Source organism: Sturnira hondurensis, unplaced genomic scaffold (genome assembly GCF_014824575.4).
Source record: "Sturnira hondurensis isolate 20B ecotype Veracruz unplaced genomic scaffold, ASM1482457v3 Scaffold0005329, whole genome shotgun sequence".
Classification (NCBI taxonomy): domain Eukaryota; kingdom Metazoa; phylum Chordata; class Mammalia; order Chiroptera; family Phyllostomidae; genus Sturnira; species Sturnira hondurensis.
This window is the reverse complement of record NW_028077960.1, coordinates 2,035,889-2,061,002: the sequence shown is the minus strand read 5'-3', so window position 1 is coordinate 2,061,002 and position 25,114 is coordinate 2,035,889. Positions and strand designations below refer to the sequence as shown.

Here is a 25,114-nt window from a genome sequence, read left to right as displayed (position 1 = left end):
GTAGCACGAATAAAAATGAGGCACAAATGCTTAAAATGTGATTGAGAATCTGTTGAAAGCGATCCATGTTCTGGGGTGCCGACAACAAGCAGAACACCCGAAGATGTTGAATGTGTATGAGCTCTAATCAACAAAGACCGGTGACTGACAGTGAGAACTAGAAGCTGATCTGGGGATTCGAAAAACTACTGGCGTTTCCCAAAACTACAATCACCTTTGAGAGGGAAGAGATTTCAGACCATTGATGAGATTCAGGAAAATACGACAGGGCAACTGTTGGTGATTCCAGCAAAAGATTTTGCAGAGTGTTTCGAACAGTGGAAGAGATGCTAGGAGAACTGTGTGAGGTCCCAAGGTGCCTACTTTGAAGGGGACTGAGGCATCATTGTCATGTGTACAGTGTTTCTTGTGTCTTCTTCAGTAAATGTCTCTATTTTTCATATTGCACGGATGGATACTTTCTGGACACACCATTAAATATATATGTATAATCCTTACCTGAGGATATGTTTATTGAATTTTGGAGAGAGAGAAAGACAGGGAGAGAAAGAGGGGGGGGGGAGAGAGAGAGAGAGAGACGTTGATGTGAGAGAGCAACATTGATCAGTTGCCTTCTATATGTGCCCCAATTGGGAACTGAACCCACAGACAAGGAAAGAAACATTGATGTGGGAGAGAAACAGCAATTAGTTGCCTTTTGCACCCCCCCACATGGGGACCTGGTCTGTAATCCAGGCATGTGTGCTGACCTGAATTGAACCTTTAGTTTCACAGGCCATGCTTAATCTACTGAGCCACGCCAGCCAGGGCAGGGCACAGATATTTTTCTACATGGCTGAAAAGCAACATATTTTCATTTTGTTGAAAAAAATTAAGGCTATATATTTTATTTTATTTTAAAATTTTTTTATTATGTTTAAGAGAGGGGAAGAGAGGGAGAGAAACATCAGTGAGAGAGAGAAATATCGATCTGTTGTCTTTCACATGCCCCCAACCAGGGACCTGGCCCACAACCCAGGCACGTGCCCTGACCAGGAATTGGACCGATGGCCATTAGCTCTGCCGTCTGATGCCCAGCCAACTGAGCCACACCACTTGGGACAAGGCTATATTTTTTAAAAGAAGAAGCATAGAGTCCTTTAGTGGCTGGCAGAAATCTGGGAATAAAGCTCAAATCATCCTTCAAGGCCAGTATGACCCAGCCCCTTCCATTTATTAAACCCTATTTTTGCCTTTCTGTCCTGCCTTCCACTTTGAGTTTCATCTTTGCTCTACTTCTTTCTATTCCTTGCATATACCATGCTGTTGCTCTCCTGATCTCCATACCGCCCTCTTGATTTTTTTTTTCCCTAGCCAACTCTTATCCTTCAGGATTCACTCTTATGAAGCCTTCCCTACTTCCAGGACAGACCAGGGAGTTACTCCTCTGTGTTCTCACAGTTTTGTTGTACTTACTCTCCCAGAGCCCTTCTTAGACTGTGTTGCAATTTCTCATTAATTTCACTGGGTCCTCTACTCTGACTTCCTCTCTCAACTCCAAACTCTCTCTGACATTAGAGAGAAAATTGAAGCAGATACATGGAACTCACTCTCCTTTCCAAGGCCTTAAATCTACGTGCATCCGCTTGTATCATGTTCTCCTTCCTACTTACTAGGATCGCGGCTTGTCTTATCTCCTTTCGTTGGATCTCATGCTTCTCTTTTCAGGGTCAACCTTTGTCTATTGTAATTGCAACTTTTCCTTGGATCCTTTACATCTCTGGCTTATTTCCATCTTAAACAAACAGTCCTTAGCCTAGCCTTTCCTGGACTCCATCTCCCATGTAGGTGGTACCCTCTCTATTCTCTTTCTAGGAATAAGTAGCCTTATTCAAAGACCTGTCTATACCTGCTTACCTGTTCAACTGCAGACCTGATTTGGCTACTACTCCCAGTCCCACGTCACCAAAACAGTTTTTGCTGGGACTACAGATGACTTGATGTTACTGAGAATAATGAACACTTTCAGCCCAGCTCTTTTCAGGCTGTTGTATTTGTTCACTGTCTACACCTCACTTTGGAGACCCCACTCTCCTGGTGTTCCTCCAGCTCATCCTCTTCTGACTACTTTTTTTTTTCATTATTTATTTTTAAATTCTATTTTATTGATTATGCTATTACAGTTGTCCCAGTTTTCCCCTCTTTGTCCCCCTCACCCACCCGCCCCCACTCCCTCAGGCAATCTCCACACATTTGTTCATGTCCATGGGTCTTTGGCTTCTCCGTTCCCTATACTGTAGTTTACATCCCCATGACTATTCTGTAAATACTAATTTGTGCTTCTTAATCCCTTCACCTTTTCACCTATTCCCTCCACGTTTGGCAGCCACCAAAGGGTTCTCCATATCAATGATTTTGTTTCTTTTTCACTTATTGGCTTACTGTATTTTTTTGGACTATAACTTGCACCCCCCCCAAATTTGCGAGGAAAGGGGGGTGCATCTTATAGTTCGAATGTAGCTTGCCTGGTTCGCTGTGGGGGATGCGGCAGTGGAGCAGGGTCACGGGAGGCAGGAGTAGGGTTGCTGCTGCAGGAAGCTGGCTGTGGCAGGGGTGGGGTGATGCTGCTAGATCTGGGCTGAGAAAAGGGGGTTCTGGTGGTGTGAAGCAAGGGAGGCAGAAGCGGAGTCCCCACTGCGGCATATTACAGTGCTAGGGAGGAGGGTACAGATGGTGCAGGCATGTTAAGAGAAGAAAGCCTGCAGCACTGTATGTGCCTCCATCACATGACTGGTGTGTCCCCCATTAACATTAACAGCCAAATTCCACTACAGGGTCAGGCCCTGCAGCTGTTGCAAAACTACAACTCCCGTCATGCTTGGACAGGTTGGGATGATGGGGGATGTAATTTGGCAACAGCTGCAGAGCCACACAGGTTGTGCGAAAGTGGTGAGTTCTGTTTACATTTACATTGGTGAAATACTATGTTATTTATGTTATTAAATATTTTACCACATTTTTTGTTTCAAATTTTTCCCCTATTTTCCTCCTCTAAAACCTAGGTACATCATATAGTCAAAAAATATGGTAGTTTGTTTTTTACATTTAATTTTTGATAGATACGTATTTGTTATCATTTTATTATTCAAAATTTTGATCTTTTTCTTAAATAAGTTCCTTTAATATATTATATAATACTGGTTTGGTGGTGATTAACTTCTTTACCTTTTTCTTGTCTTTATCTGCCCTTCCGTTCTAAGTGATAGCTTTGTTGGATAGAGTAATCTTGGTTGTAGGTCCTTGCTGTTATTACTTTGAATACTTCTTGTCAATTCCTTCTAGCCTGCTAAGTTTCTTTTGTGAAATCAGACAGTCTTATGGGAACTCCCTTTGGATAACTACTTGATTTTTTCTTGTTGCTTTTAAGATTTTGTTTTTATTTTTAACCTTTGGCATTTCGATTATAATGTGTCTTGGTGTGGGCCTCTTTGCATCCATTTGTTTGGGACTCTCTGTGCTTCCTGGACTTGTATGTCTATTTCCTTCACCAAATTAGGGAAGTTTTCTTTCATTATTTTTTCAAATAGATTTCCAGTTTCTTGTTCTTTCTCTTCTCCTTCTGGCATACCAGTGAATGTTGGTATGCGTGAAGTTGTTCTATAGGCTCCTTATACTATCCTCATTTCTTTGGATTCTTTTTTCTTCTTGTTCTGGTTGGTTGTTTTTGCTTCTTGTTTTCTAAATCATTGGTTTGATTCTTGGCTTCATCCACCCTGTTGATTCTCTAAATTGTTCTTTATTTCAATTAGTGAATCCTTCATTGCTGTCTCGATCTTTTTTACATTGTTGAGATACTCACACGTGCTTTATCATCCTTATAACCAGTGTTTTGAATTCTGCATCTGAAAGATTACTTATCTCCATTTTGTTTAGTTCTTTTTCTGGAGTTTTGTTCTGTTCTTTCATTTGGGCCATTTTCTTTGTCTCCTCATTTTGGCAGCCGCTCTGTGTTTGTTTCTTTGTATTAGGTAGAGCTGTTGTGACTCCCTGTCTTGATAGCATGGCCTAATGTACTAGGGGTCCTGTGGGGTTCAGTGGCACAGCCTCCCTAATCACCCAAGCTGGGTATTTGAGGTATACCCTTTATGTGGGCTGAGTACACCCTCCTCTTATAGTTGACCCTTGATGCTGTTGGCAGATCAATGGAAGGGATTTACTAAGGTCAGTCAGCTGCAAGGACTGGCTGTGACCACCAACCTCCACCCTCTGTGGAGGATTAGCTGTGCAGGAGCCCACTCCACAGAGCAGGGCTTACTTTAGCAGGGCTCTGGTGCCTTCTTGGGTTCTGCCTGGAAGTCCAGCAGTTTCTTCCCCCGACTCAATCTCCACTGGCTTTTACAGCTAGAAGCCATGGGGACTTACCTTCCTGTCACTGGAACCCTGGGTTGGGAGGCCTGGTGTGGGGCTGGGACTCCTCTCTCCTGAGATATCCCTCTTGATTTTTATCTGCTTTAAGTTTGTGTGGGACCAGCTCAATCTGTGTCTCACCATCTCTGCCCTTTCTACCTGTCTGGATGGGTGTGGTTTCTTCTTTAATTCCATGGTTGCAAGACTTCCATTCCACTTGATTTCTGCTGGTTCTGAGTGATGGTTTATCTATAGTTTAGTTGTAATTTTGCTGTGGTTGTGCAAGGAGGAGAGTTGTGTTTACCTAGGCTGCCATCTTGGAGATCTTGAAGCTTGGGTATCATCGTTAATTTTTTAACAGATAATACATTTACATGATTCATAATTTGAAAAGATGTCCTGAATTTTATCAGTTCTAAGATGAACATTTGGATATTTCTGAAAGCATTTTAGTGTCTGTGTCTTAAAATTTGGGGGATCTTATAATTACAAGTTGGCAGTATTTTTGTTTTCTTTTGGTAAATAAAATTAATAATCTATCTTAGAACCCATGGTGTCTTGGGGTAGATGGCATAAAGATATGTAGTAACAATTCAGTCTTCTCTGTCCCCCAGGGAGCCACAATTATTTTTTTCTTGATATGCTACTAGAGATTCTTTGTGTACATATTACCAAATACAAATAGGCAGGGTGGGGCAAAAGTAGGTTTACAGTTGTTTGTATGGAAAATAATACAATAATTAATAAATAATAATATAAGAATAAACCATTTTGCATAAACACAACTGTAAACCTATTTATGCCCCACTCTGTGTTAGTGTATGTTTTCCCCTAATGTTTCACTTTGAAAAATTTCAAAGCTGTAGAAAGGTTTAAAGAACAGTGCAATGAACACTTGTTCTAAGGTACATCACCTAGATTCATCAATTTTTAATATTTTGTGACATTTACTTTGCCTACCTTTTTTTTCTTTTGCAGAACAAGTTGAAAGTAAGTTGCAGATAAGACACTGTACCTTTGAGTACTTCAGCATTTATCTCCTAAGAACAAAGGTATTCTCCCGGGTAACTATAACATCTAAGAAATTTAACACTGAACAATGATACGTGCTATGCAATCTATGTTCAAATTTCTCTACTTGTCCTAAAAATGTCCCTTAGAGATGTGATTTAGAAATCCAGGATTCACTACAGGATCACTCGTTGCATTTAGTTGCATGACTCTAAGCCCTCTAATTTTTTTCCTTTACCAATTTTTGTCTTTTGTGACATCAACATTTATTTGCTGTGGAGAATTTCTCACAATCTGGATTTTTCAGATTGTTTTTTCTTAGTATTTTGAAACTAAACATTTTGGCAACAGTGCTACATAGATGACCTTGTATCTTTCTGTGTGTATCACAGTCGGGAGGTACATGATGTCATTTGGTCCCATTATCAGAAATGCTAAGCTTGGTCGTTTGGTCTTTCAGATCTTCTCATTATTGAAGTACTCTTTCTCCGTTGTGATTAATAAGTAATCTGAGGGGTGGCACTCAAACTGTGGGACACTCCTATTAGCAGCCATTGATCATCCTTATTTGTATGAGTTCTTACACAAGGGTTGCAAATGATGATTTTTTAAAATTCTGATTCTATTATTAGAATTTTTTCCTTTCTTCTCTCTCTTTCTTTTGTATGTCATCCTAGACTTGTGTATTCTTTTCTTTCTTTAAGTATATTTTATTGATTATGCTATTATAGGCTTTATCTCCCCTTTATCCCCACTCTGCTCTGCACCCCCAACCCTCCAGCATCCACCCCACGTAGTTCCTGTTCATGGGTTGTACTTGGACTTCTGTTTCCTGTACCAGTCTTTACCTCTCCCCATCTATTTTATTCCTACCAATTATGCTTCTTCTTCCTTTACCTTTCCCTCCTCATTCTTCCTCTCCCCCTCCCCACTGAAAACCCTCCATGTGATGTCCATTTCTCTGATTCTGTTCCTGTTCTAGTTGTTTGCTAAGTTCTTGTTTTTTTAAAATATATTTTATTGATTATACCATTACAGTTGTTCTATTCCCCCCCTTCATTCCCCTCCACCCGCACCCTCCCTCCCCCACCATTCTCCCCCCCTTAGTTTATAACCACGTGTCTCAAGTTCTTTGGATTCTATATTTCCCCTACTATTCTTGCCTTCCCCCCTATCTATTTTCTACCTACCATCTATGCTATTTTCTGTACCTTCTCCTCCCTTCTCCCCCTCCCACCCCCCTGTTTCTAACCCTCCATGTGTTCTTCATTTCTATGGTTCCACTCCTGATCTAGCTGTCCTCTTGGTTTGCTTTTGTTTTAGGTGTGGTTGTTAATAACTGTGTGTTTGCTGTCCTTTCACTGTTAATATTTTTCATCTTCTTTTTCTTAGATAAGTCCCTTTAGCATTTCATATAATAAGGGCTTGGTGATGATGAACTCCTTGAACTTGACCTTATCTGAGAAGCACTTTATCTGTCCTTCCATTCTAAATGAAAGTTTTGCTGGATAAAGCAATCTTGGCTGTAGGTCTTTGGATTTCATGACTTGGAATACTTCTTTCCAGCCCCTTCTTGCCTGTAAGGTCTCTTTTGAGAAATCCGCTGACAGTCTGATGGGTACTCCTTTGTAGGTGACTGTCCCCTTATCCCTTGCTGCTTCTAGGATTCTCTCCTTCATTTTGGTCTTGGCTAATGTAATTATGATGTGCCTTGGTGTGTTCCTTCTTGGGTCCAACTTCTTTGGCACTCTCTGAGCTTCCTGGATTTCCTGGAAGTCTATTTCCTTTGCCAGACTGGGGAAGTTCTCCTTTATTATTTGTTCAAATACGTTTTCCACTCGTGGCTGTTTCTTTCCCCCTTCTGGTACCCCTATAATCCGGATGTTGGAACGTTTAAAGATGTCCTGGAGGTTCCTAAGCCTCTCCTCATTTTTTTGAATTCTCATTTCTTCATTCCTTTCTGGTGGGATGTTTTGTTCTTCCTTCTGGTCCATTCCATTGATTTGAGTCCCAGTTTCCTTTCCATCACTATTGGTTTCCTGTGCATCTCCCTTCATTTCAATTAGTTTAGCCTTCATATGTTCCTCTAATTTGTGACTATAATCTACCAGTTCTGTGAGCATCCTGATAAATAGTGTCTTGAATTGTGCTTCTGAGAGGCTGGCAATTTCTCGGTCGCTTAGAGTTATTGGCTCTGGGACTTTGAGTTCTTCTTGCACCATCTTTTGGGCTGTTCGTGCCTGTTCCATAGCAGGATCAGAGCCCTAAAGTGTTCATTAGAACAGGGCAACTAAGTCGCTGGGTTGTGACGCTGTATGTGGGGGCGGGTCAAAGAGGGACTATGGCGTCCCGTCTGCCGCCGAGGCCCTCACCGGTGCCGCAGTTGCTGCCGTCACTGGGCCCACGCGTTTCGTCCCACTGCACTCGAGTGTGTCACCGCAGTCAGCCCTCACCCCCTGGGGCCTGCTTGGTCTGTCTCACTGTGCGCGAATGTGTGACCTCGGTCAGTCTGCCCCGCACCCTGACTGGGTCCGGGCTGCCTGCGCGCCTGGGTCGGGGGCCCTGTCCTGCCGGACTCTGGTCGCTGCTGGCTCCGCCCCTCTTACCGTCCCCGTTGAACGGTTAGATGTTGTCAGACTTCTGTATAATTCAATTTTCTGTCCTTTGGTTGTGTCTTTGTTTCTCCAAACCTTTGTTGTATTCAAACTTGGTTGTGGGAGAAGGCACAGTGTTTCCACCTATCCCTCCATCTTGGCGGAAGTCCTCTTGTTTTTTTTTTTAATGTTCAGCTGTTGATAGTTGTGAATTTGTTGTTATTTTACTATTCATAATTTTTATCTTCTTCTATTTCTTAGATAAGTCCCTTTAACATTTCATATAATAAGTGCTTGGTAATGATGAACTCCTTTAACTTGACCTTATCTGGGAAGCACTTTATCTGCCCTTCCATTCTAAATGATAGCTTTGCTGGAGAGAGTAATCTTGAAATACTTCTTTCTAGCCCCTTCTTGCCTGCAAGTTTTCTTTTGAGAAATCAGGTGTTAGCCTTATGGGCACGCCTTTGTAAGTAACTCTCTCCTTTCCTCTTGCTGCTTTTAAGATTCTCTCTTTATTTTTATCTTGGGTAACTTAATGATGATGTGCCTTGGTGTGTTCCTCTTTGGGTCCACTTTGGGACTCTCTGGGCTTCCTGGAAGTCTATTTCTTTCGCCAGATTGGGGAAGTTTTCCTTCATTATTTGTTCAAATAAGTTTTCAACTTCTTGCTCTTTTTCTTCTCCTTCCGGCATCCCTATAATTCTGATGATAGAGTGTTAAAGTTGTCCCAGAAGTTCCTAAGCCTCTCCTCATTTTTTCGAATTCATTTTTCTTCATTCTGTTCCATTTGAATGTTTATTTCTTCCTTTTGTTCCAAATTGTTGATTTGAGTCCTGTTTTCCTTCCCTTAACTGTTGGTTCCCTGTATATTTTGCTTTATTTCACTTTGTGTTGTCTTCATTTGTTCCTTCATTTTGCAACTGAGCTCAATTAGTTCTGAGAGCATCTGTTTACCAGTGTTTTGAACTCTGCATCAGATAGGTTGGCTATCTCCTTGTCACTTAGTTCTTTTTCTGGAGTTTCGATCTGTGCTTCCATTTGGGCCATATTTCTTTGTCTTGGCACACCTGTTATATTGTCAGGAAGAGGGACCTTTGGTATTCATGGGGCGAGGCAACCCTCTTCACTGTGTTGTGGCACTGTCTGTGGGGGTGGGGTCAGAGAGGGAACAGTGTGGCTTGTTTGCTCCGTTCTGGCCCCATTTTCCAACCAACACTCTGTAGTGTGAGACAGGGAGTTTCTCCTGCGGTGACAACGCCCACAGTAGTTTACAGCTGGCTTTGAGTCTAGTTTCCTGTTCAGCCAGCTCCACCTTGCCTGGCCTGCACGGTTCACTGCCTTGCCCTGCTCAGCCTTTCTACTCGGCTGCCCACCTACCAGTCTTGGCGAATGTTTTTTTTAACTCCTCGGTTGTCGGAGTTCCATGCAGTTTGATTTTCTGGCACTTCTGGTTGTTTAGTTTTTAGGTTGGTTGGTATCCTTCTTTTGGTTGGGTGAGGAAGCGAAGCATCTCTCCCTACGCCTCCATCTTGGCGGGAACTCCCACTTGTGTATTCCATTCATTCAGTGTGTTGTAACCTACCCATGACTGACATGATTCATATTTTTCAATTTTTTATTTTGAGAACTTTCATACTAAAGTTGAAGAAATAGTAAAAAGGGTGCTTTTTACTATATAGCTTCACCCAGATTCACCAGTTGTTAACATATGCCACATTTGCTTTGATTCTGTCTATATCTATCTCTTCATAATTTCCTATTTTATGTTTGAAGTGACATCATAATACATTACCCCTAAACACTTGAGCACATATTTCCTAAGTACTAGGGCATTTCCTACATAACCTTGATGTCATTGTTGCACCCTAGAAATGTAACACTGACACAATATTATTATCTAGTTTAGAGTCTATATTCAAGTTTCCTCTATTATTCCAGTGATGGCTCTTATAGTGTTCCCCCAATCAAGGCTTACACATTGGTTTTTGTTGCCATGTATCTTTAGTCTCCAATAGTTTAGACAATCCCTTATCTCTACATTTTTTTTGTCTTTTGGGATGTTGATATTTTTTTAACAGTCCACATCAGTGTAGGTTTTAGAATGCTACACAATTTGGGATTGTCTGATTGTTCCTTATGATTAGATTCAGGTGCAACATTTTCACTCCCGAACACTACACAGGTGATACTGTGCCCATCTCCCTGTATCACATTGGGAGGCCATAATGTCCATCTGTCCCATTGTTAGTAAGGTTAAGTTTGATCATCTGGTTAAGGTGGCATTTACTAGCTTCCTTCACAGTATAAAAGCCTGTTTCCTTTTGTAATTAAGTAATTGTCGGGCTAGTACTTTGAGACTCTGTGACTCTTTTCCTCCCAACAATCTTTTGCCCAGTGAAAGGTTTAGCATCTATTGAGGATCTTTGCCTGAATCAGCTATTTCTTTAGCGATTGCAAGATTGGGAGATTTCTCTAATTCTGTTATTCCTTTTACATTTATAGCTAGTGTTCTTCTGCAAAGAGCTTCTTTCTTCCTCCTCTTTTTAAATTTTTCCTTTTCTTTTTATTGCCTCTAGAGAGAGGAAAAGGGAGGGAGAATGAGAGGGAGAGAAACATGGATCAGTTGCCTGTGCCCCAAATGGGGACCAAACCTGAAACCCAGGCATGTGCCCTGACTGGAAATTGAACCAGTGACCTTTCAGTTTGCAGGACAACATCCAACCAACAGAACCACACTGGCCAGGGCCTCCTTCTCTTTTAAAAATGAGTGTCCCTTTGGGCTTATGAATTATTTTTTTAAATTTAGTATGTTATTATTGTTATTATTACTTGCATACTCATAATTGTCCAAAATTTGACTGGTGGTAGCCCCATTCAAACTGATGTCCTGCTGACATGCCCCCATTCGTTGCATACCTTCCTGTTTCTGTCACTACAAGATGTTCTGACCAGGGGTGTCCAACCTTTTGGCATCTCTGGGCCACACCAGAAGAAGAAGAGTTGTCTGGGGCTATACATTAAATACATTGTGACACATAATCACAAAAAATCTCATCATGCTTTAAATAAATGTACGACTTAATGCTGGGCTGCATTCACAGCCACCCTGGGTTGTATGTGGCTGCAGGTGGGACACCGTGTCAGGCTGAACCTTGTATTTGCCTCAGCTGGGGACCAGCCACATGTATGGTCCGGCACAAATAACACCCCTTTTTTATTACAAAATCAGAAACATGTGATTCTGTAACATAACAATATCACACTCAAGCACAACATATGACATTTTAGGTGGACTGTTCAAATTTAAAATATAAATTATTACACCCATATTATGACCCTACCAACCACACTCCAGCAGGCATTACCTCTGCTGCACCCTGCATTTTAAGTCATGGGATCCTACTGATGCCTCCAATTCAAATCCAACATCTCAGGAATCTTCTTTTTTTACCTTTCCACATTCCGTGTCTTGCCTTCGTACTCTTAACAGTGAGGACTCAGGTTCCCAATCACACACATTTACTCATGTGCTTTCTCCTGCACTACCTATGACCAAGTTTCAGAATCACCACATTAGTACCAGCAGTAACGGTAAATCTGTGGATGTATGGGATATTTTCCAAGTTATTTTTGAGATACATCCATCTGAGAGAACACAGTACTGTGAGAAGTTACTCGACTAATTCTTTTTCCTGTGGTTGTGTCCAGCTTCATTAGTTTTTGTTTATTTCAACTTGAGGGCTTACTTTTATTTCTGGTGTAAGTTTTTGAATATGTAAGACATTCTATGTACAAAAATATGTAAAAATCTTTACCTGGAGAAGTCTCACGACTCATCCTAGCCCTTCCACCATGTAGGTTTCCATATCGTTTGTTTCTGGCTTTTTCTTCCTGTGTTTCTTTCGCAAAAATAAGCAAATTAGTATGCATATTCTTATGTCTCTTTATCTCTTGCATAAAAGGTGGCACGCTATATTTGTCTGTACTTTGTTTTTTTCACCTGACATTGTATCCTAGAAGCCATTCCATAGCAGTTCAGAGAGATCATCTTCCTTGTTTTTTACTTCTGTGTAGTACTCCACTGAATGGCGTGCCATAGTTCGTTCAAATAGTTGCATTTATGTTACTTCCAACGTTTTGCTATTGCAAATAGTGTCATGTTGCATAATGTGTATTTGTTTCTTATTTGTGGGTAAATAGACAAAAGAAGGATTGTTGAGTCAAAAGGAGGAAAATAGATCTGCATTCTCCTTTCTCCTTTAAAAAAAATAAAAGGTAACATATTATATAGACTATTCTGCATGTTGCATCTTTAATGACTAGTAATTGTGGAGATCTTTCCATATCAGTATTTTTAAAAATAGCTACAGAGCATGTTAAAAAAGAGCTGCAGAGCAGTCTATTGTATGACTGTACTGTTTATTTAATCAGCCCCCTATTGATGATATGTAGATTGTGTCTGTCTTTTGGTATTACAAACAGTGCTACGGTAATGCGGCTGTGTGAGGGTATCACTTCATGTGGGTCCCTAGCATGCTTATCTTTTTTTCTTTGGGGTAGATATTTTGGGTTTTTAAAAAAATATATTTTATTGATTATGCCATTACAGTTATCCCATTCCCCCCGCTTCCGTTCATGTCCATGTGTCACAAGTTCTTTAGATTCTGTATTTCCCATAGTATTCCTGCCCTCCCTGCTGTCTATTTTCTACCTACCGTCTATGCTACTTATTCTCTGTACCTTCGCCCCCCTCTCCTCCTACCACTCCCCTGTTGCTAACCCTCCATGGGATCTCCATTTCTGTGGCTCTGCTCCTGTTTTAGGTGCCTGCTTAGTTTGTTTTCATTTTTGTTTTAGGTGTGGTTGTTAATAACTGTGAGTTTGCTGTCCTTTCACTGTTCATATTTTTATCTTCTTTTTCTTAGATAAGTCCCTTTAACATTTCATATAATAAGGGCTTGGTGATGATGAACTCCTTGAATTTGACCTTTTCTGAGAAGCACTTTATCTGCCCTTCCATTCTAAATGAAAGCTTTGCAGGATAGAGCAATCTTGGCTGTAGGTCCTTGGATTTCATGACTTGGGATACTTTCCAGCCCCTTCTTGCCTGTAAGGTCTCTTTTGAGAAATCAGCTGACAGTCTGATGGGAACTCCTTTGTAGGTGACTGTCCCCTTATCTCTTGCTGCTTCTAGGATTCTCTCCTTCATTTGAATCTTGGCTAATGTAATTATGATGTGCCTTGGTGTGTTCCTCCTTGGGTCCAACTTCTTTGGGACTCTCTAAGCTTCCTGGATTTCCTGGAAGTCTATTTCCTTTGCCAGATTAGGGAAATTTTCCTTTATTATTTGTTCAAATGAGTTTTCCACTTGTTGCTGTTCCTCTTCCCCTTCTGGTACCCCTATAATTCGGATGTTGGAACATTTAAAGATATCCTGGAGGTTCCTAAGCCTCTCCTCATTTTGTTGAATTCTTGTTTCTTCCTTCTTTTCTGTTTGGTTGTTTCTTTCTTCCTTCTGGTCCACTCCCTTGATTTGAGTCCCAGTTTCCTTTCCATCACTATTGGTTTCCTGTGCATTTCCCTTCATTTCAATCAGTTTAGCCTTCATTTTTCCCTCTGATTTGTGGCTAAAATCAACCAATTCTGTGAGCATCCTGATCACCAGTGTTTTGAACTGTGCATCCAAAAAGTTGGCTATTTCTTGGTCACTTAGAATTATAGGCTCTGGGGCTTTGAGCTGTTCTTGAGTCATAATGTTTGGTCTGTTCACACCTCTTATGTATGAGGGGCAGAGCCTTAGGTGTTTGCCTGGGCCAGGAGCCCCAGTGTCTGGGTTGTGATGCTGTATGTGGGGGCGGGGTCAGAGAGGGAAAAAAAATGGCGCTTTGCTCTGCTCTGTTCTCTCTCAGATTTCTGTCCCCTCTGCGACTTCCCACAAGCAAACCAGGCCCCTCTGGTGCTGGTTCCTGGGTGTGTGGGCCCATGTACTCTCCAGGACCCTGTGGGTCTCTCCAACAAACTCTCTGTGAGCCCAGGAGCCTCTCCCCGTCCCTCGACCCTGAGAAAGTCTTTCCAGTTGGTGCTTTCAGGCTCTAATTCCTGTCGCTGGGGCCCTGGCCTGAGTGGTCTGTCTCACTGTCCGCTCCTTCTCTGGGTCTATCTGTGTGGGAATGTGTGACCGCAGTCTACCAGCCACCCTGCGCCCTCACTGGGTCCTCCCATCGCCACCCCACACCTGGGATCCACCAACCGCCTCTGCCTCCGCTCCTGGGTCCGTGGGACCGAACTATCTTTCCTGCCCGACCCCGGTCCGCTGCTGCCTCCGCCCCTTTTACCGGTCTGGCTGAGTGGTTCATTGTTGTTGGACTTCCATACAGTTCAATTTTCACTGTTTTGGCTGCGTTTTTGTTTCTAAAACTTTGCTGTCTTTAAATTTAGTTGTGGGAGGGGACACAGTGTTTCCACCTACGCCTCCATCTTGGCCGGAAGTGATATTTTGGGTTTTTATATCTGTATTTGATTTCATCACAAAGGGTCCACAAATATTATAATTCCCCAAACTTTTAACTGGATCCAGAGAAATTTGACTGGAACTCTAGGAGGATTTGTTTTTCTTTTTTGTAAAGCAAACTTTTCATTGAAATACAACAAATAGAAAAAGTGTACAAATTGCAACTATATGTTTCATAAATTTTCACAAAGCCAATACCTCTAACATTATAGATTTGTTTTGTCTGTTTTTCAACTTTATAGAAATCTCTACCCAGCTTTTAAATGGTGCGTTGCTTTAGCTCTTGGTCGTAGACCATGTTCTGATTGATGATGTATATAGCTCCACCAAAGTTACTCTTCTACTGAGCTGATTGCTCATTCGCTTCCTTGCCCTTAACTCAGTGTATGTCTCAGTGCGGCCCCATGCTGAACTCCTGACTGGAGTGTCCCCGGTGCTTACAAGGCAGCCCTGTCTGGGGTCTCACAGCACCTGAGACTTGGCAAGACAGCACAGCTACTTGTTGTCTTCCCCAGAACCCTGTCTTTTCTCATGGGCGCCTCCTGTGATGGGGCTCCCTGTTAACAGGCCCCACCCCTCTTAGTGTTTAAGCCGGCATGGGGTCTTCTTGTTGGCTCCCTCCCCAACTCCCCAAATGCGCCTCAGGGCCCCTTCAAACGTGCTCCTAAGGGCCTTAAGGGCCTTAAGCATCATTTCCTGTCCACCTCCCCTCTCTGCTTTGGCCACCTGTGGCTTTCTTTCCTTTATTTAAAAGTGTGAGTTTCCTTCAGGGTCTCTGCAGGCTTTCCCCTCTCCCCAGAAGGCTGCCCTGCCCTGGGCAAATCCTCTGTGTTCTGTAGGGCTCTTCTACTTCAGACCAGGTTAGATCACCTTGATATATGCTGCCTATGTTTTAATATCATCCTTCCCTTTTATTTTCTTGCTGTTTCCCCAGTGCCTGGCAGATTATAAATCCCCCAAAAGTAAACATATGACTGAAAGCAAAGGCAGGAGGGAGGGGAGCCTCACTTGTGACTGAGGCCTGGGATCTGCCTTATTCAGGGTCAAGGAGTAGGATTTTATCTTTCAGAGGTCTCTGGTCCTCTCAGGTTACCTCTGTCACTTGCCTTTCCCCACATGGGGTCCCCTTTTAGGTTTCTTTCCTACCCTGGGGCTTTCTGTGGTTAGTCTTTGTGCCTTGAGGCAAAGGGTATGAGTGCCTGGAAGGAGGTAGCTGGTAGAATGGCATCTCTGTGAGGAGGCAGATTGGGTTCATCTGTCCGTGATAGTGTGAACAGTGTCCTGCCCCAGGGACGTCCAGCCCTGCTGGGGCTGAGAGCGGGACCTTGTTAGGATGGGCCATGGTCCTCATTCTTCTCTGGCTTTTCTTCCCTTCCAGTTCAGGACGAAAAGGCTGGGCCAGCTGGTGCCATCATGGCAGGTAAGGAGAGGGTGGGCCATATGGGTGAGACATGCAAGTTAGCATAGTGTGGGTGGACCCCTCTTCTTAGTCCTCTTATGCTCCCCGCCGCCGCCAGTGTTTAGAGGTCAGGTTCTTTCTGTCCTCTTGTCCCTGGTTTTCCCTGGTTCCGTCCTTAGGCCTGTCTATTTGAGACCATGAATATGACACTGTCTAGTCCTCTGTCAAACCTCTGACCCTGGGACCAGGGATCAAGCATCCTGATGCCCTGGTCCTACTGGCCATCGGACTGATGGGTGGCATGGGTGGCATAGTCTCTATCCCCTCTGTCACCATTGCTCTCTAATACTCTGAGACCTTTTCGTTCTGGATTCTGAGTTGTGTGGTTTCCGAAGGCTCAGGTACAGAATGCCAGAGCTGGAGGGACTTTTAGGGACTATCTAGCTCAACTTTCACCCCACTGGCTAAACAGGTCTGGAGAGGGGCGGTGACTTGCCCAAGAGCAGAATATTGGAGTTGAGACTGGAACTCTCGTTTCCAGACCAACCTTTCCTGCTCCTTCTACCTGGGACTGGCTCCCTGCCAAGGAGGGTCCTGCACAGCCAATGGATAGCATTTACTGTTTTTCTTCTGAGAGACAGTGACACTGCTTTAGGGCTTTAGGTTACCTTGGGAACCTCACAGAGGAAGCAAGGATGGTTGGGTAGGGACAGCAAAGTGGCCTGTGATCACAAGGCCTCACGGGCAGCCTAGGCCAGAGAAAGAGTGATGATGCCGGATTTTTGGGAAGCAGAACATTCAAGGTGATGCCATGCGATGTGCCTCACCCACAGAGAAAGTGAACAACTTCCCACCGCTGCCCAAATTCATCCCGCTGAAGCCATGTTTCTACCAAGACTTTGAGGCCGACATTCCTCCCCAGCATCTCAGCATGACCAAGCGCCTCTACTACCTCTGGATGTGTGAGTGCGATGGGTGGGGGGCTGGGTGGGGGAGTGGGGCATTGGGGTGGGGTGCCTGCAGGCCACCTGTCCTTCAGCCCCATTTGCAGCATTTGCATGGAACAGTAAATCTTTCCCTGCCTGATTCCCTAAGAGCTCCTCTCACGGGCCAGCTCCCCAGCTGGGCCTTAGTTTTTCTCCACCCCCCATCTAGGCCTCTCCTTTCTCCAACACGCATAGCCCGTTCACAGACCATCTAGATAAGGGTTTCTGTCTCTTGCTCTCCCTTTCCTTTCCCAGCAGTTTTCTGAGAAACCTCTATATTCTGAATTCAGAGAGGGATCCTTCCCTCCAAGCCTCATTTTTCCTGTTTGACTGGAACAATGCTCAAAGAAAAGAGCATTCAGCTGGGAGTTGGGAGAGAAGAGATCAAGGTGGCTGGTTGCTCCATTTCCCAAGCAGTAGGAAGAGGGTGTTGGTTGAGTGATCGCTGTGGTTGCATGTCCAGCTCTGTGTTGTAGTCAGTGCTTCTAAGACTCTGGAGTTCTACACTTCTAAGATTTTGAGGGCCCCAGTTTCTGATGGTTTATGGAAGGTTGGTGGAGAAGGTATCATCTTAGGGGATGGGACTTGGCCGTGCCCAGACTGATCACGGGTACCTCTTAGGTATAGGCAGGGAGACGAGTCTGATCATCCTGTGCTGGGTACCAGCCCCAAGAAATGCCAGACACTCGCAGAGTGATGTTAGCCAGAGTCGGCCACGTGTAATGTTGCCTTGAGTAGGTCTGCTCGTAGCAGCTTGCCTGGGGAGATGATTAATTGTGCCAGGAAGGTGGTGAAGAATTCTGTCTTTGCAGCAGGTCCTTCATGGAATGGTAGACAGAGTATGGGGACAGACAGATTCAATTTCAAGTCCTGGCTTGGTCTTTGGGCAGTCATGGGGCCATTTCCCCCATGCAACATGAGAGAAGGCAGGGATAGGGCAGGTGTGGCTAGGTCTGTAGATGTTGGAAAGAGAATGAATAGGCTGTCTCTGAAGGCTCCCATTTTCCCCCCATCAAAATAGGATATAGAAATGGGGATGGGAGCTTTGAGGAGACTGGAATTAGAATGAGAGCATGTTTGTGGACAGAAGGTAGGGACACTATCCAAAGAAATGTGACCTCTAAGATTTCTGGGCCATGCACAGGGTCCCTCTGAGAGGTCCTACCAGCCCTCTGGGATAGGGGGCACTCCTTTTTCCCTAGTAACATTCAACTCAGATCCACATAGGAGTTTTCTCATCCAGGGTGCATGTGATTAGAAGACAGAGCAGAATCTAAACTAGATAAAAAGAGAGAAGTGGAGATAGAAAAAAGTTGATGGCTGGAGAGAGAGCGGCCAAGTCCATGGATGTCAGTTCCAAAGAGGCAGTAGAATATTTGCAGGAAAGGCAACTAGGTCAACTGAGCTGGAGAGAGAGCTGGGACTGGGAAGAGAGTTAAACCAGTAAAAAAACAGGTTGATATCTGGTTTATGTAAAAGCAAATAAAATCCATGAGAGCACCAAAGTTCCAGGAAGTTTGGGGGCAGTGAACACGAAGGGAGGAAATGCAGATGAAAGGCGCAGGGAGAGGGGCCTGAGACGAGTATGCCTGCACAGGTGACAGTGTTGTCAGAGCAGGCTTGGGAAGCATTCCACGTGACCCTGGGCTCTGAGGACTCTGCCCCTGAGCACATGTCATTCAGGAGCTGGATTTAAGGGCTACAGATGTCTTCCTAAGTCCTCTCTAGGTACCTGCCAGATGCTTTGCTCCCAAAGAAATGTATTGAACCCTTGAGATGCTTACAGGTTCTATTCAGAAGCCAGTACCATAGATGCCTGGATGTTTGAAGCCAAGATTGAGCCCACCTTCCTTTGTTTATTCAGCAGGTCTTTATGGAACCTTAACGGAACTCAGCCTACTGTTTGAGGAGGGGAACACCCTGTGTCAGAAGACCTGGGTGTGTGTTAGTGCCAGCATCAGATGAGGAAGGAGTCTCTGAGGTCCCTGATGCTGGGATTCTAAGGTTCATATGTGGGCACAGATGAGGGGGAGCCTGGGTCTTGTTCTTGGGGAGTTTCTAGTCCGGTTGATGGGCTGGGATTTGTACTTGAGGAACCGTGAGAGCAGCCTAGATCTGCAGGAGGTCAGAGGGATTGGAGATGAATAGGCTGCAGTAGCGAAGGAAGGCTTCTTGGAGGAGGTGGCATGAGAGTTGTCTAAGAAATGGATTAGAGAAGACTGAGTTCCCAGCCACCACTGCATGTCCCATTAAAGTGCAGGGCAGATGGTACAGTGGCTAGAAAAGATGTTTCTGCAAGGCCTTTTACTTCCCCCTTTTTGTGTCTCTACCTTGTGAGAGATGTAAGGCAGGTGTCCTGTGCCTTGGCCTTAGTGATTGCTGTGGCTCTGGTGGGGCCCGGGGCTGAGGCTATTCTTATAAGGAGAAGAGTTTTTCTACTTCCCCAAGGCTTGGGAGCCATTCAGCAGGGCTTGCTGGTCTGAGGCTCTGGATTTCTGCTCCGGAGGCTCTTTGTCCTCTGGGTTTCTTAGATTCCCCAGGAGCAGGTGTGGGACGGGGGCTGGTCTGAGCTCCCAGCTTTCTTTCTTACAGTCTGTACTCTGTGTGTGTGTGCATATATTCACTGATGTGGGTTATGGATGTGAATGTGTATAAATGTGGTTTGCATGTGTGGTGTTTGTGTGTGTCTACATCTCTCTACTTGCCCTGTTTGCTTGTATTTGATTGTTACGTGTTGAGTTATGGGTGTGTGCGTCCGTTTCTGGGTGCTCATGTTATCTCTGCCTGGGCCTGGTGTTTGTGTTCATGTCTGGTGTCTGTCCCTGTGTGTGCGTGTGCTCCTGGGTTGCAGTGAACAGCGTCACGCTGGCCGTGAACCTGGTGGGCTGTCTCGCGTGGCTGATCGGAGGCGGGGGAGCCACCAACTTTGGCCTCGCCTTTCTCTGGCTCATCCTCTTCACACCCTGCTCCTACGTCTGCTGGTTTCGGCCCATTTACAAGGCCTTCAAGTAAGTGGTTGGTGCTGACCCTGGCTCCTAACCCTGCCTCTTTGCTCATCTACCCTATCTCTTCTTTACATATTTTCTCACCTTTTTATTTTTATTATTATTATTTTTTGCTGTCTCCCAAACTTACTTTTCCTAGTTCACCCTCAGCTCAGACTGCCAAGTAGGATTTGGGCTTCCTGGGAGCTCTAGGGAGGGCTGGGAGTCAGAGCCTGCCTTTTAGTTCCTTTCTTCCTCACTGTACCTATGGGTGTGGGCAGCATAGAGTAGAACCCAGGCCGATTTTAGTTTTGCTTTCCCAAGCAGCTGCATGTTAAATTTTGCCAATGGAGCCACTCATCTTGGTAGAGTTGCCCATCCTGTACCCATGGTGCTAGCCTATTTTATGCCAAGTGGACCATCTATCCGTGTACTAACGGACCTAGCCATCCATATACCACTGACACTGTTTATGTGCTAATGGGGTCATCCAACTCTGTGTCAAAGGGATCACCCATCCGTGTATCAGTGGGGCCAGTTGTCTTGGTGCTGGTGGGTGTCTACTTTGTGTCACATGGGATTTTTGATCTTTGTGCCAATTGGACTCCTCATTCATATACCAGTAAGGCTCTCTGGTGCCACTGGAATATCTATGGTGCCTCAAATGTCTGCCAATCAGACCATGTATCTATGTGCCAATTAAGTTACTTTCTTGGTGCCAATAGGGTGTCCATTCTAGTACCAATGGGACTTTCTGTCTCTAAGCTTATGGGACCATCATCCATGTACCAGTGGAGCTAGTTATCTTGGTGCCAGTGGAATTGTCCATCCCCTTGACAATGGAGTTGTTTATTTCTGCCACAATGGACCCATCTATTTTTGTGCCAGTGGGGCCAACCATCCATGTACCAGTGGGTGGTCCATTCATGAAGAGATATCTCCCTATGTAATGTTGCACAGACCTAACATGTGGAATCCTGCAAAGATCCATGAGTAAACACTGTCCCATTTTGGCCTCTGTCCATTGTGTACTCACTTAAACTTGGAAGGGTCTGGGTGCCTTGAAGGCAGTGAATCCCTGGCCCTCTGCTCAGGTGATGAGCCTTCTCCTCTGTTGCAGGACTGACAGCTCCTTCAGCTTCATGACGTTCTTCTTCACCTTCATGGCCCAGATGGTCATCAGCATCATCCAAGCTGTGGGCATCCCAGGCTGGGGCGTCTGGTAAGAGACTGAGGTATCTGGGACTGACCCAGGGCTGGCATGGGTGGTACCTTGGGTATGCTTTTTGTTTACCTCCGTGTGCTAAACTGCCTAAACTGTGGAGAAGTGTGAAAGGATTCAGGGTAGTAGACAGAACCATAGCATCGGAGGAGAAGGAGAACCTTGCAGTGGTTTCGAGGGGCTGGGGGTGTCAAGCATCATGAGAGAACCCGAGGAAAGGAAGCCTTATGTCTGAGGAGCTCATCTCCTGAGCCATGGGGAGAATTCTTCCTGAACCACTGACATAGGCCCTTTGGGTGTCAGTGAGATGGTCCCTTTCTATCCAGTGATATGGTCCCTCCATGTGACAATGAGATGGTCCCTTACCCGTGTCTAGTGGGGTTACACCGGGGTAGCCCTCACCGTGCCGGGCAGCCCCACAACTGGCCTCTTCTTGCAGCGGCTGGATCGCCACTATCTCCTTCTTTGGAACAAACGTTGGCTCAGCGGTGGTGATGCTCATTCCCACTGTCATGTTCACAGTTGTGGCTGTCTTTTCTTTCATCGCTCTCAGCATGGTATGTGATTAACTCATGGGTGAGTGGGTGGCTTTGGAAAGGGGTTGTGATCTGTAACAACCTTTCTTCTAAATGATAGGAGGACCCAGAGGTCTTCCAGGGACTCACTGTGGAATATGTCTCAGTGGACTTTGCTCCTGGTGCACACAGCATGGGTGGGAGGGAGGACTGGCTTTTACAGTGAGTTGTCTCTGACTCCCATGGCTTTCCTGGGTGGCCTGCTTTTGATTAACCCTTCCTTGTGCTTCTCCTTCTACAGGTTCATAAGTTCTACCGGGGCAGTGGAGGGAGTTTCAGCAAAGCTCAGGAGGAGTGGACCACGGGGGCATGGAAGAACCCACATGTGCAGCAAGCAGCCCAGAATGCAGCCATGGGGGCGGCCCAGGGTGCCATGAATCAGCCCCAGACTCAATATTCTGCCACCCCCAACTACACATACTCCAATGAGATGTGAGCCAGCCGAGCCTACTGAAGGGCAGGGCTGAGGGCTGGTGGAATGGGGGCTCAGCCCCTTCATCTGTTGTGGTGACCAAGCAGGGTTCCCCCTTCCTTCTTCTCCTCCCCCTTGTCCTTTCTCCTCTCCTCTTTGTACAAGATATCTATATCTATATCTGTATCTATATGATTATATAGATATATATATATCCCCCTAGCCCCTTTGGATTTTGCTCTGAGCATTCTGAGAGCTATGGGCTGCACATGCATCCCACGTGTGGTAGCTGTGTCCATGTACCCTGTGAAGTAGTGTGCAATAGAGGTCTCTGTTGTCCTGGTGCTAGATGTATGCTGAGAACTAAACCAGCCTCTACCCTGTACCAGGCCACTCCCTCTGACTGACCTTGGCCCAGGGACCCATCATGGGGCAGGGGTATAGCAGAGAGATCCTGACTCCCTCCCCAGGGTTAAGAGCTGGAACTGCTTCCACTTTTAGTCTGATTGGGAAGCAACACTATCAAGCCCTCATGGTGGTGGGGATGGTGGTGGTGGTGGGTCGGAGGGTGGGGACAGGCAGGGGGTCTTCCCTTGCTCCTTCGGATCTGGATCTCTTCCTCTTCAACCTCCTCCACTCCTTTCTTCCTACTGTCACATTCCCTGTGGTCTCTTTCCCAGGGTTTCTCCTTTCCCATGTGGCTTTTCTTTGTCTTCCCCAAGGCTAAATGTCACGATTGTATCTGCTCCTAAGACTGAGCCCATTCTCAGATGAAGGAAGCAGATAGGGGAGCTGACTCTTCTCCCTGATGTGAGAGGGCACACAGATGCAGAGCCCCTCTGTGCACCTGACTTTTGGGAAACGGCAGTGCAGGGTCATCTCCCTGATTCTCAGAGCTTGGCCTGCAGAGGCAGGCTCCTATTTTCCCTTCCCTGCTCCCCCCACTTCTCAGAGCCCTCTCAAGCCCCTCAGCCTGTGTCTCTCCCCAAATCCCCAGCTGCTATGGCCTGATCCTCCCACCCTACCCTGCCTTCCCTGAAGAATTGGGAGGTCTCCCGTCAAATGTGCAGCTGGAACAGAGGATATGTATATAATTATCGGCTTCCGGATGAAGTCTGGCTGGCTTAAGCCCGCTGGGAGGTACTAGGTGTCTCTGGGTGACTGGCCATTGGATTCCTGGCAGCAGTAGCTATTCTGTGTGGATCTGGTAGAAGGGATAGGCTCAAAGGGCTGGGCCTGGAGGGGAGATCAGAGGAGAGGACAGGCAGGGCCCCGTGAGAGAAGTGCACGACTCCGCCATACCAGCTTGCCTTTGGTCACAGGGCAGTTCTGGGTACTTGAGCTCAGGAACCAGGAAGAAGCATAGGCCCAATCTTACCAGCAGGTGTAATGGCTGGAGTGGGATTTCAGGTCAGTAACAGTAGGAAGGGAGGCTCTCTGGCTACTCCCCCACCCTCACATCAATATAACTTGCCTCCTTTTGCTCACTGGCCTTGGTCCTTGGCCCTTCTTCACCTTGCCAGAACCCCTTTCTCTTCCTTGATGGTGATTTCAGGCCTGTAAGACTATTCTGTTTCAAGCATTATGTGAATGTTACGGTAAAGACCCTGGCTCTCTGAGGCCTGGAGTGGAGTGGATCCTCACTCATGGAATAACTGCTTGTTTTTCACTCTCCCTTCTACCTGGGCAGTTGTCCTGAAAAACCAAACCCTGTTTGGCCAATGTGGGCTGGTTCTAGCTTAGAACCCAGCACCTGGGCTTCCAGGTACAATCCTGAACTTTGAGCTCCAAGTACGTCATTTTCATATAAGAGGAACCAGGGCCTCTGGGAAGTTCTCTTCCTAATGGTCCCTTAGGTTTGAGCCAGATTGTAATTGGCTGCCTCCTCTACCACTTTCTCTCTAGAAAGCATTTGTCACAGCCCCTAATACACTAGGTTTAGATTCTTCTTCCCCTGTCCCTCCCCCAGCCCAGATTTCTGGTTCCCTTTCTTCCGCTCTCTTTGGTAACTCTAGGAGGCCTGTGCTCCTGCTACCAGCCCGGAATCCACGATCTGCTGGTTACCACCTCCAGTTGATTTCCCTCCCTCTCTTTCCTTTGTCCTGGCTTAGACCTGGCCGTGCTCTGACTGCCCTGGGGAAGGCCTGCTACTTGTGTGTGGTTGAGCGTGTCCAGGCCCTGGAGTGCTGCGTCTCCAGGCAACTATGCACTTTCCTGGTGAAGGAACCAATATAAAAAGTGGGGGCTAGGCCCAGATTCATCTCTGCTGGATGGTTTTGCGGGTGGGGTGGAGGAAAGCCCAGGTCAGTTCTGGGAACCCTCAGGTCTGCAGCCAGCCAGTGACCTGCTTTTGTATTCTGCTGGTGCCCACTGCTGCTCCTTATTTCTGGGAGACACAGACCGTTCTCCATCTGGCAGTTGACCTGCCTGAGCCAGTGTGTCTGTCTGTGGTAACTGAGTGAACAATAATAAAGGGAACATTTGGCCCTATGTACCTACGTGTGATGTGTCTTCATGTGGCTTGTTGTGTGGAGGCAGGGTGGGTCTGTATAGCCTGTTATTCTCAGAGTCCAAAAGTCACCTCTGTGTGGTTCTTTTTCGTAGCCATCAGTAGGCCTCGAAATAGCCACAGAGGTTTCCTTCTGATTAGGAAGGGTAGTTCTGAGTTCCTCAGGAGGAAGTGGGTGAGGGGTGGGTTGGCCCTGCCCTGCAAGGGCAGGGGAAAAGCACAGGTGGCTTCACTCAGCTCTGATGATGGACTGGCAGCTGACTGGGCAGCCTCAACAAGCACAAGGAGTTCCAGGGTGCAGTGCTGAAGAATAAGGATGGCTGTGAAGTGCACCCAGACACCTTCCTGTTGCTGATGCCATGCCCTCCATCTGGACTGCTGTGGGGTGGGGCGGGGCGGGGGGGATGTTTTAAAATGTTTTTTCATTTTTAATTAATTTCAGGGAGGGGAAGGAAGGGAGGGAGAAAGGGAGAGAAACATGTGAGAGAGAAGCAACCATTGGTTGCCTCTTGTTTGCACTGA

The 25,114-nt window shown here is 45.6% G+C and overlaps 1 protein-coding gene across 3 annotated transcripts in view; it reads left to right on the top strand.

Annotated features, from left to right (window-relative positions):
- SCAMP5 (secretory carrier membrane protein 5) overlaps positions 1 to 24,577 on the top strand; it is a 30,730-nt gene extending 6,153 nt beyond the window's left edge. For 2 of the 3 annotated variants that reach the window (XM_037047011.1, XM_037047013.1), the window contains exons 2-8: positions 5,365 to 5,450; positions 15,884 to 15,925; positions 16,738 to 16,866; positions 19,742 to 19,898; positions 20,995 to 21,096; positions 21,536 to 21,653; positions 21,913 to 24,577. In XM_037047011.1, coding sequence (XP_036902906.1) covers positions 15,919 to 15,925; positions 16,738 to 16,866; positions 19,742 to 19,898; positions 20,995 to 21,096; positions 21,536 to 21,653; positions 21,913 to 22,107 — 708 coding nt within the window. In that variant the 5' untranslated portion in view covers positions 5,365 to 5,450; positions 15,884 to 15,918 and the 3' untranslated portion in view covers positions 22,108 to 24,577. The remainder of the gene's footprint in view (positions 1 to 5,364; positions 5,451 to 15,883; positions 15,926 to 16,737; positions 16,867 to 19,741; positions 19,899 to 20,994; positions 21,097 to 21,535; positions 21,654 to 21,912) is intronic. The other variant, XM_037047012.1, reaches the window with a different exon arrangement.
- Positions 24,578 to 25,114: the final 537 nt, after the last annotated feature.